This window comes from Rutidosis leptorrhynchoides, chromosome 7, assembly GCF_046630445.1.
Source record: "Rutidosis leptorrhynchoides isolate AG116_Rl617_1_P2 chromosome 7, CSIRO_AGI_Rlap_v1, whole genome shotgun sequence".
In the NCBI taxonomy this organism is placed as follows: domain Eukaryota; kingdom Viridiplantae; phylum Streptophyta; class Magnoliopsida; order Asterales; family Asteraceae; genus Rutidosis; species Rutidosis leptorrhynchoides.
The window spans coordinates 7,871,363-7,883,771 of NC_092339.1; the positions used below are offsets into that span (position 1 = coordinate 7,871,363).

Below are 12,409 nucleotides of genomic sequence, written 5' to 3' on the forward strand. Positions count from 1 at the left end.
TCTCTGGCGGAGTTCTCATATAATAATAGTTATCACACTAGTATTGGTATGCCTCCGTATGAGATGTTATATGGGAGTAAATATCGCACCCCGATTTGTTGGGGTGAAATTGGTGAACGAGAGATTGGTGGGACCGAACTTGTTATGAAAACTAACGAGAAGATTGAGACTATCCGAGAACGCTTAAAAACGGCTCAAGATAGACAAAAATCCTACGCGGATACAAAGAGACGGTGAATAGAGTTTAAAGAAGGTGACATGGTAATGCTTAAAGTATTGCCTTGGAAAGGAATTATTCGATTTCGAAAGAGGGGTAAACTAGGTCCTCGTTATATCGGACCCTTCAAAATCCTAGAAAGAGTGGGTGAAGTAGCTTACTGTTTGGAATTGCCCGAGAAGCTTTCGGGGATTCATAATACTTTTCATGTATCTCACTTGAGAAAATGCTTAACCGCACAATCCACAATTGTGCCATTAGAAGAAGTTGAGGTAAATGATAAATTGGGATTTGTGGAAGAGTCGGTAGATATAGTAGATGAGGAAATGCGAATGGTTAAGAACAAGCCGATTAAGTCCTACAAGGTTAAATGGAGATATGGAAAAGATTTGGAGCATACTTGGGAGACGGAGGAATTTATGATTAAATACTTCCCATCTAGCCACCAAGCTTAGATCACGAGGACGCGATCCGATTTAAGTGGGGAAGAGTTGTAAGACCCCAAATTATTTAAGGTATTCATCTATTATTATTTATTATTTAATTATGTAACAATGTTAGAAAAAGGACATTAGTTGCAAGAAAGGGGCCTAACTTGCAAGACTTTAAGTGGGGGAGGGCAAAAGGGTAAAATTGCATTAAAACCCACTTAGATAAAAAGTGAGCTGCATCTCATTCTCACCAAAAATGCAGAAAATTTTAGAGGAAGAGTCTAGAGAGAAGAGGTGATGGCGAATTTGGGATGAAGGCATCAAATCCTTTGATTTTCTTCCATGCAGCTTGGTTTTTGTTGATCACTAGCATCTTTAATACCTTCTAACACCGCTAGAACTCTTGATTCTTCATCTTCTTCATGAAATTTGGGGGTTTTCTAACCCTAACTTGAGGTATGAACAATTAACTCTTTAATTTTGAAATTTATGACTTAGATGGTGTTGTTGTTGTTAGAAATCAAGGTTTTGATTTCTTAAAAACCCTAATTCGAATTAGGGCTAAGGTTTGAGAAAAAATGGGGTTGTGAAGAAGATGAACTAGTCAAAATTAAGCTAGTAAGTTGTAAGATTGTTTTGAGTCAAAATCTAAGTATTCGTTTGTGTAAGAAATAGTTGATTAAGTAAGAAGTTTTATACAAGTCAAAGACTTGTATGTGTAGTAGTAAGATTTAAGACTTACAATTTGCAAGTCTTGTGTTTTTTTAAGAAGGTGTCAAAATGGGTCATGTGGGTCTTTAAAGAAAACCCTAGACTTGATTGGTACTAGTTAATTGTAATTTGAATATATTGTGATATATGTGTATGTATATGCTTGTTACTAGGTAACTTGTGCTTAGAAGATTGTTAGAGACTTTTTGGAAGTGTTTGTTGATTTTGCTTGCTTGGAATCTAAGGTGAGTACAATGTGTGTTTACATGTTAATAAGATTTGTATTGGTATGCGGTTGTTTGTTATATGATTGGTATGAGGGCTCGGTTCACGTTGGGAACGCATCGGGCAGGATCTCTGTTCACGTTGGGAACGCATTGGGAACGCATCGGGAACCATATGTGTGTTGTATGATTTAAATGATGGTGGTATGCGAATAATTGTTTATCTATATAAATGTTGTTAACAGGTATGCACATATTGTATTCACTAAGCGTTTCGCTTACTCCGTTTTAATTTAACATTTTGTAGGAATTGGGCAAGACAAAGGTAAGCAAGTGGAATCGTTTGAATGATCATTAGAGATGCTTTGTTTGTGCTTTTGGATAGATTTGAAACTTTTGCGCTTATTTTGTGTACATGATGAATGTTGGGTAGATATCCCCAAGAACACGCTCTAGTATTTATGTCAATAGTCGTTTTAATCTTTTGGGTCAAGATAATCACTCTCTTTTGTAATGGGTCGTTCTATAAGTAAAAATGCACTTTGGTGTGTACCGAAACTTGTTTTGCTTGTAAATTTATAGGTGCATGACGATTAAAACAGGTTGGAACGGAGTTGTTATGCGTTGATAGTCAAACGGGTCACAAGTGTTAATTTGGTTGAAAACTACCATGTCAGGGCCTGATCCCGGAATGGGATTAAAAGATCCCGAAATGGGATCAAAGGTGATTTTTAAGAAATTTGATCAGAACCTGATCCCATGGTGGGATGATGGGATCCCATAGTGAGATCTAAAAAAAAATTGTCGTTTTTCGGTTATGAGTCGAGGTCGTTTCACTGTAATGCATCTTTTGTTCGAACAAGGATGAAAATGTTCGACCGTCTTGTTTTTTGTTCGAATTCGAGTTCTTAGAGTTCTCTCCCATGTGAAGTTCTTATGGGATTAACTTTTGGTGAGAACACTTCTGAGCCACAAATATATTGAAATAATTTAAATTATTTTTTATTTTAAAAACCCATGTAAAGGGCATATAAGTCAATTTATTATAAATCAATTTGCATGATTATCTCAAATAATTTTAGCCTTTATTATCTTCATTGTTCTAGTGAAGTCTTGAAAAGTTACAACCATGACCATCTTTTATTTAATTTAATTTGCTTTAATTATGATGTACAAGAAACGATTAGGCAAACAGTAACAATTACTTGGTGTTGTGATTTTTAATGTTGCATCCTTGAATCTTGATCTACTAAGATATAAATTGCATATTTATTGTGATGATAGAATTCAATACTGCTGCAAATAAATTATTTGAAACCGATATTAATTTTGTATGGATGACTAAATGCATCCTAACTCCAATGCATTATTACATCCCCTTTAAATTTCTTTCTCTCTTCAAACCTTCACGTCTCTTCCCTAGCGATATCAAAACAAATTTTAATGTGATGCATTGATGTACATGTTTTGTTTGGATGCGTTAATTAAAGTTGTGTTGTTTTAAAAGGATGTATTTATATTAATCAATTGTCAGTAGTTACAGATGCTCATGCATTATGTTGTTTGTTTATTTTGTTTGAAGATCATAAAAACATCTAGAAAAATCCTATTCGATCAATATGCATAAAAATACATATCGATTTTATCACACTCTAAAATAATGATGCATGCATAGTCGTTTGATACAAGGATGAAACTTTGATTTTATATGAAGAATGCATCTATGAATAAAAGGATACATCCAAATATAAAAATACATTAAATAATAATGGATTAAAGGAATATATGTTATCAAAATCTTTTTTTCTTAAAAAAAGAAGAAGATATGCAATATAAAAATAGGTGTTTAAATCCGTGGTTTCTTCTTTAATTACCTAAATTTGAGAAAAAGTAGGGAATACATGGAGATAGGCGACGTAATACTGGAAGAAAAATGTGGAGAGGTTACGAAAATTCCATTAATGCCCCTTAATTCGTTTTTTATATCATTAAATTTAATTTGTTAATTAATAATCCATGAAATTAACTTGTAGTCCAAAATTGTTCTCACCAAAACTTAAAGTGAGAACATTCTCATATATATATATATATATATATATATATATATATATATATATATATATATATATATATATATATAGGGGCAGGATCAATGGGGAAGTAACCATTCGGGGGGAAGCGGGGGAAGCAAAAAAAAAATTTTTTTTTGAATTTTTTTTTCCGGAATCAAGATCACACGAAAATACGAACATTTATAAGAGACACTTCGTGACGAATGTTATTATTTAGGCGGGAAAACGATCGACAAAAATAACATTCAAGATAATATTGTTCGTGAAGAATATGAACGTTTTTTTTTCCATGTTTTGTGAAGTAAAATTTAGCCCGATTTAGAGTTTTAGGGTTTAGGGTTTAGAGTTTAGGGTTTAGGGTTTAGGGTTTAGGGTTTAGGGTTTTGGGTTTATTCCATAAACCCAAAACACCAAACCCTAAATCCTAAACCCTAAACCCTAAAACTCTAAACCGTTCGTGTTAAAACTCAATCTAAATTCTAAATCTAAACCCTAAACCCTAAATTTCTAAACCCTAATATCTAAACCCTATAAACCCTAATATCTAAACCCTGATATCTAAGCCCCAATAGCTAAAACCTCAACATACGCTCGAAAAACACGATAATTGTTATATATTACTTTTCGAGCGTTTTCCCGCCAAAATAAAAACATTTATCACAAAGTGTCTCTACTAAATGTTCATATTTTCATCCCATCTATAATGTTCGTGAACAAAGTTTTTTCAAAAAACGAAAAAAAAAAAAATTTGCTTCCCTCCGCTTCCCCCCGAATGGTTACTTCCCTCTTGATCCTACTAATATATATATATATATATATATATATATATATATATATATATATATATATACATATATATATATATACATACATATATATATATATACATATATATACATATATATATATATATATTGAAATGATTCATAGAGAACTAGAGTATGTAGAGAACTCATAGAACTCATAGATTGAACTTCAATCTATGTGAATTTGAGCTTCAATCTATGAAAAAAAATACAATCTGCAAAAAAAAAAATCTGCAAAAAAAATACAGAGAATCTGCACAGAAAAAAAAGTGAATCTGCAAAAAAAAAAAAAACTGCAAAAAAACGTCAATCTCCACGCAGATTGATTCAATCTGCACAAAAAAGTCAAATCTGCACAGAAAAAAGTCGATCTGCAAAAAAAAAACTGCAAAAAAAAAACGCAGATTGACTCAACGTGCATAAAAAAAACACAAAAAGTCGATCTGTAAAAAAAAAAACTGGAAAAAATCGTCAATCTGCACGCAGATTGACTGAATCTGCAAAAAAAAATCTGAACAGAAAAAAAACTGCAAAAAAAAACTGGAAAAAATCGTCAATCTGCACGCAAATTGACTGAATCTGCAAAAAAAAAAAAAAATCTGAAAAGAAAAAAAAATCTGCAAAAAAAAAATGTGAATCTGCACGCAGATTTAGTGAATCTCCACGAGTTCCATGAGTTCTCTACTACCTTTGGTTCTCCATTGATCCTCACCCTATATATATATATATATATATATATATATATATATATATATATATATATATATATAGGGTCATAATCAAGAGGGAAGCACTTTTTAGGGGAATGGGGAAGCAAATTTTTTTTTCTTCATTTTTTCATTTTTTGAAAAAACTTTGTTCACGAACATTATAGATTAGATGAAAATATGAACATTTAAAAAAGATACTTTGTGATAAATGTCATTATTTTGGCGAGAAAACACTCGAATAAAAAAATTAAAACATTCAATGCATTGAATGTTTTGCTGCTGAGTTTATTTGCATCGTTTTGTTTTCATCTTATGTGAAGTGTTTTTTTCGAATTTAGCCCGACTTAGAGTTTAGGGTTTAGGGTTTAGGGTTTTCGGGTTTACTCCGTAAACCCTCAACCCAAAACCCTAAACCCTAAACTCTAAACCGTTTGTGTTAAAATATTCAATCTAAACCCTAATTTCTAAACCCTAAACCCTAATTTCTAAACCCAAAACCCTAATTTTTAAACCCTAATAGCTAAACCCTAATTTATAACCCCCTAATTTCTAAACCCTAATTTCTAAACCCCAATTTCTAACCCCTTAAAAAAAACTCAGCAGCAAAACATTCAATGCATTGAATGTTTTTATTTTTTTCTTCGAACGTTTTCCTGCCAAAATAATGACATTCATCACAAAGTGTCTTTTTTAAATGTTCATATTTTCATCTAATCTATAATGTTCGTGAAGAAAGTTTTTTCAAAAAACGAAAAAAATTACTTCCCCCCAAAAAAGTGCTTCCCTCTTGATTATATATATATATATATATATATATATATATATATATATATATATATATATATATATATATATATATATATATATATATATATATATATATGATGAGGATCCATGGAGAACTTTGGAGAACTTGGGTATGGAGAGAACCTAGAGAACTCACATATTAAATGTACATGCACCTACCATATGCACCTATTCTTTGAGAAAAAAATTAAAAAATAAAATTCCAGGAAATTTTTTTTTTTCTAGGAAAAAAAAATTCTAAAATTATTTTTAATTCCACATCATCATGCCACGTCATCAGACTGACTGCCACATCAGCCAGATTGGCTGCCATGTCAACACAGACTGACATGTGACTCAGTCTATGCTGATGTGGCAGTCAGTCTGTGCTGATGTGGCAGTCAGACTGCTGACGTGGCATGCTGACGTGGAAAATTCAACTTTTTTCAAAAAAAAAAAAATCGTAATTTTTTTTCCTGATTTTTTTTTTAAAAATTTAGCCCTATTTAGAGTTTAGGGTTTAGGGCTTAGTGTTTTGGGTTTAGTCCCTAAACCCAAAACCCTTTACCCTAAACCCTAAGCCCTAAACCCTAAACTCTAAACCGTTCGTGTTAAAAACTCAATCTAAACCCTAAATCTAAACCCTAAACCCTAATTTATGTTGAGGAATGAATTGATGCGATAGGACGAAAATACATTTACTAATATGAGTGAAATAAGTGAAATAACATGGTGCTAAGAAAGGCTCGGCATGAAAGTGAAATAACATGGTGCTATGGGTTCTCTCGTATGTCAAGTTGTCTCTAGATCCTTTCACTATATATATATATATATATATATATATATATATATATATATATATATATATATATATATATATATATATCTATAATCTATAACTACTTATAAATCTATTTTGATTTTGCCACATGGCATTCAACCCATGATTTAAGGGCCACTTAAGAGGGAAGTCACACTCACATAAAAATAAAAACCTATACATATACCCATTTGTTGCTATTCCAATTTACCTCACAAAAAACCTATACTTACATATACATACACATCCACTTCATCAAAATTCAAATTCAAAATTCGGATCTTACATTTGGTACCTAAATAATTTCAAAAATTTTCAATTTCCAAAGCAAATTCATATTTACTCTCTCTCTCTCCCCGGTTCATCCAAAAATCCCCAACCTCTTCTTTTCTCCCATGACGGTCTTCTTCAAAAGAGATTATGACAAATCTCCAAGCTTTGTAACCCGTAACAGTTCATCATGGAAGAAACATATAGTTTACATATTCATACATCGGTGAAGAACAAACTACTGAAGAAATCGGCGCAATTTCCATATATTCGATTCTTTTAATTGCAAGACCCAATTTTTACATATTTATATACAGGTATCTGAATTGTAAGACCCAATTTTTAATTATATATTCGATTCTTTTAATTGCAAGACCCAATTTTTATGAACTTTATATAGGTCACTATTGATGTTGTTGCGGTGCCAGAAGGGCTTCCTTTAGCTGTTACATTTAGGGCTTCCTTTACTGAAACATACATGTTAGGGTTTGAGGCGATTAACTACACATCTTCAACCCAGGTAGCATTTCCAATTCGTCTTCTTCCTCTCTTAGTTTTTCACCATAATTTTGTAACATATAATTATTTCAAACGACAAAATCAAAGGTAGCATGTTGATGTTTTTCTTTTTGATTTTGTAAACCCTTCATATGTTGATTCTTATGGACTTTAGGGTTTCTTTTTTTGTAGCCTTCGTTTATTGATTTTCAGGAACCTTAGGGTTTCAATTTAATTTTAATTGCAGATACTAATCTTCAGCCAAATGATTGTTTAATTTGCTCCACGACATCTATACAGGTGATTATTTAATTTTCCTCTTTTTCTAATTCGTTTTTTTTTTTTTTTTCAGATACTAATCTTCAGACAAATGAAGAAGGTACAATTAAGCTTAGAAGTGCTTTTTTTTTTTTGGCTTATAACTTATAGAACCTGAATGTTAGTACCTTCTGAGCTGAATCACAATTTTGTTATTATTGGGGTTATTGAAAAGAATGTGTTGATTGCTTCCTTACGAGTCTTTAACATGTCACTGGATTGAAATTATGATTTATAGGTAGTGATAGACTGTTGCTCTTAAATGTTAGTTATAAACTATGGAAGCAATTCAGAAATATTTCGATACAATTATACTTCTATTACAGACCGTTGGTGAATAAAATGTTTGGGTAACTGCTTTAAAGCATCACACTTAATTCTAAATCACATTGTATGTATTTCCCTCTAAAATCAGTAGTTGTATGTGTAAAACTTTAAATTATTCTTGCTTTTCCGTGCAGATTCAAAGGTTTTTTGAGCTTTCAATCATTAGCCTTCATAGAATTTAGGGTTTAGAGCATTTTATGTCGTTTACAGTGTTCCGTGTTTAAATTGGTGTTCATATGACTGATTTTCCTTGTGTATTAAAGTTAAGCTTTTTCTAGGTTTGTATGTATGCATATATATGTTGTTTACCCATTTAACTCGCGACCCGTTCGTATTAATTATGTTTGATTAGGTTTTATCATTTTTAGACCATGACCCGTTCGTATTAATTATGTTTAATTATTTATTTAGTACACCTATAAACATTTTTTATACGTGTTTAGATAATTAAAATAAATGACACCTATAAACTGTATGTTTGGTCTTTTTTTGTTTGATGATGTTGTGTGCTTAATTTTTCCATGCTAATCGTTGTTGATTTACTCGGACACTTCTTGCAGGTTTCCGATGAAATTGCGGAATAAAGATGTGGCAAATTGAGAAGCTGATGCAGTAGAAGTCATTATTTATGATTATTTTGTGAACCACATCAAGACTCATTTGATTTACTATGGGGATCTTCGATGCATCAACGTCGGAAGGCCTAAAAAACCAAGATAAAAAGATCAACCTCATATTAGCAACCAAGTAGATAAGGGTGAATCTCATATTACCCCCCTTTACTTAGAAAATAACATATATACCCAACTAAATAGTATGTGGGTGAGTTTTGCTGGGATAGTATTATGGGTCAGTTTCGCTTCTATATATTTGATGTGGACCAATATTATTGCTAATATTTGCCAACGGGTATAAATGGCTACTATCTATATGATTTGGGTTTATAATAAGAATGAGAATGAAGGTAGTTTATCCAATACCAACGGTACAAAATTACAAATTACAAATTACAAATTATGAATTTATGAATTTATTTTTAGTATCTTTCTTTTGGTCACGAAACACATGTAATTTGGAGGTAAAATAAAGGTGCTGAAATGGGCGGGATGAATAAGATGATAAAATAAGTGATACATGAAGTGATCTATTCACTGATACGGTACAAATAAGGTGAGTTGTAGGTATTGTAATATATAAAACAATGATCAATTGCAGGTTATCATCACTTTTTCTTTTCGATTAATCTGCAGGTTGTATGCAAGTGAAAATCCCTTTTGCAGGTACATCCCTTTTGCGATTAACTTTTGATAGATAGCTACAAGAAACAGGTAGACCACCACCACCGCTACCCACACCGCCACCGCCACTGCTATCGGAACCGCTGTTGTTGAAGTTAAATGGTGTGAATCGATAGTTGAATAAGCAGGAAGAACACCGCCATCGACACTGCCGTTGAGGTGAAATTGCTTTACAACCCCTTCTTTTTTTATTTATTGAATTAGATTTCACATGCATTTTCATTGGCGGTGTTACGATATTATAGTATTTGCTTTCGATATCTATACTAATACTTGGAAATTTTGATTTACAACGGTTGTAAACATAAGTAATATTTTGTGTTTAAAAATGTGAAAGCAGCTTATAAGCTCACGACAAACGGGACTGTGCAAGATGTGTGGTCTAAGTATAATCAAATTGGTATTTAATAGCTTTGTACATACTGATGATAAATAGAATGTTTCATGGAAATGAATATTCTTGATGTTCGTTGATTTTTAGATTCAGAAACAGAAAAATATTTGGGCCATTCGTTGTGTTCTAACTGAACTTTGCTTTGAAATTGTTTTATCAGTGAAATGACGTCAAACATGAACCTGGTTAGAGGTATAACTCCAAGAAAGGTTAGAGGTATTTAAGTATAAAGACAATTTCTAAACATAATCGTAGTAGATCGTATGCCAATTTCACGATTAAAGATTCGATGATCGACTCTTTGTTCGTGGATGAAGAAGACCAGGAGAAGTATGTTGTACATCAGGTATTTATACCGACCCAATTTATCAAACATTTTGTAATACGCAACATATAAATTGACCACCTACACGTTCACTGATGCAGGCTGGAGCTTCGAGTAAATATCAACATTGATAAAGAACCTTCTTCATCTGAACTTTCAACTTCTACAAAGGTATTATATACATGTATATCAATATATAAGTAGGTAATAAACGTTATCTGTATGTTCACTGTGAACAATTGCCCGTGTATGTGGACAGAGTTTCCACTAAAATTTATACTTCTCCGGTTGTGGGTACAAGTTTTAGTTTATTATAAAAATAATATGTTTATTGAACTAAATCAAAATGAATGATAGCGTTTGTTAACATCCTTATTATGTTTGATTACCTCGATATAATTTTAATTTTATTGCATATTGCAAAAATACATTTAAATTCTCGACGTATTTCTTAGCATGACAAATACCTATTTGATAGATTTGGTTTCTTGGAATTATAGGATTGTTTCCCGGAATTGTAGGATTGTTTTGGATTTATCTTAACAATTTTAAGATATTTGTGTGAATTTGAGGGAAAACGACTTGATGACTTTCCTAGCCCCATCTGTTTGCGCATATCTAAACATTTTGCAGACATTTGCTTGATGCTTTTGTTTAAATTGTTGATGATGCTATTGTTTAAAGTGTAGTTGATGCTTTTGAAAAATGTCTTAATAGTTGTTCAAAAGAATAGCAAACATTTGCAAAATGGATTTGTTAAAACTTGTAGTTGATGCTTTTGAATATTGCCTTAATAATTGTAACTGGGTGTGTTCATGGTCAAATTTGATCATGGTTTGCTAGATACAAAGTCTTGGTTACAAGTGGGATAAAGATTTAATACTGTATCTTGCATTATGAGGGACCAAATAGAAGTGTGATTCAGATTAGTATTTACTTTACGCCTTGCGTTGAGGAATTTTTTTATTACTATTATTTACAACTATCAATACATGTGTACTCACATTTCCTATACAAAAGTGACTGAATCAGGTGAAAGCATACAACGTGATATCTTTTATTTAAGCATTTAACTATATATGTTGTAGCTTTTTATGTATTTATATTTATGTTGTAATTTTTAAGATCACAGAATTAGGTATCTTTATCTTTTGACATCATGAGTTTTTTTCTTTTTTATCCCAATGAAAATGATATAAGTTTGCATATTTCTTTTCTTGACCAGTTGCTTTGGAGGTCGATATGTCATCCATAACATCATTTTCAAAGTATAGACGAAAGGAAGGATACAAAAAATCGATAAAAGTTTTTGTGCTCAATGCAAGACAATTTTTGGATCTTTTTAGTATTTGAGGATCTTTGTTCGTTGAGTTTTTCTTATTTTAGATGTATTCTAATCACAATCAATACATCAAACTAAGTGTATTTATTTGCTATTGTTATATGTTTTACATTTTAAAAACGTATAATTACAGCTTCCGTGCAACGCACAATTCATATAGAATTAAGAGATTCGATAACTTTTGCGGATGAGTCCCCGTGCAACGCACGGGCTCATAAATTACACAATCATTTGCTGATACTAATTTAATAAAAAAATATATTTCTAAGCAGTTATATTATATCCACCGTGCATCGCATGGACAACTGTATGTTGCACTTTCATGGGTAACAAATCGGCAAGGAATAAAGATACTAATTCTAGACAAGGATAATCAAATATCAAACAAAACAAAAAATGTTGTATTCAAAGAAGTGTTGCAACACTTATAGACTTAAAATTAGGAAATGTTTTGATTGTATTTGAGATTTGGACATCATTGAAATATAATGTATGTTTAATGCTTCTTTTGTTAGAAATTAGTACTATGTTTGATTTTTATGAGATCATTTAACTATTAATTACAATGATCATTAATTCTAAATGTTTGTATTCACATTTTTAGAAACAACTAACAATTGTGACTCGGATAAATGAACTATATAAAATCATGTATGATATAATAATCGAACAGCATACAATAAAAATTGTTCGACAAATTAAAATTATATTATTTTTGATTCAAAAATTATATTTTTTATTTGTTATAAGTTGATACTAATTTTATAAAAAATCATTTATAGTAAAGTATATTATATCCCCCGTGCATCGCACGGGCTCAAAAATCTAGTATATATATATATATATATATATATATATAT

The 12,409-nt window shown here is 31.3% G+C and overlaps 1 protein-coding gene and 2 long non-coding RNA genes across 3 annotated transcripts; all 3 read left to right on the forward strand.

The window, feature by feature from the left end:
• The first annotated feature begins 258 nt into the window (after positions 1–258).
• LOC139858899 (uncharacterized) lies at positions 259–672 on the forward strand. The gene has a single exon (XM_071847738.1). It carries the CDS (start codon positions 259–261, stop codon positions 670–672), a length of 414 nt encoding a protein of 137 aa, XP_071703839.1.
• Positions 673–7,148: 6,476 nt separating this feature from the next.
• On the forward strand, positions 7,149–9,090 carry LOC139858817 (uncharacterized). Its single transcript, XR_011763086.1, has 4 exons — positions 7,149–7,364; positions 7,448–7,567; positions 7,793–7,845; positions 8,751–9,090. It is a non-coding gene; the product is annotated as an uncharacterized lncRNA (long non-coding RNA).
• Positions 9,091–9,318: 228 nt separating this feature from the next.
• LOC139858819 (uncharacterized) lies at positions 9,319–11,607 on the forward strand. Its single transcript, XR_011763087.1, has 4 exons — positions 9,319–9,647; positions 10,043–10,091; positions 10,309–10,378; positions 11,433–11,607. It is a non-coding gene; the product is annotated as an uncharacterized lncRNA (long non-coding RNA).
• Positions 11,608–12,409: the final 802 nt, after the last annotated feature.

Excerpts from the sequence above, each read along its gene's own strand:
- LOC139858899 (XM_071847738.1), top strand. The coding sequence starts at position 259 with ATGGTAATGCTTAAAGTATTGCCTTGGAAAGGAATTATTCGATTTCGA.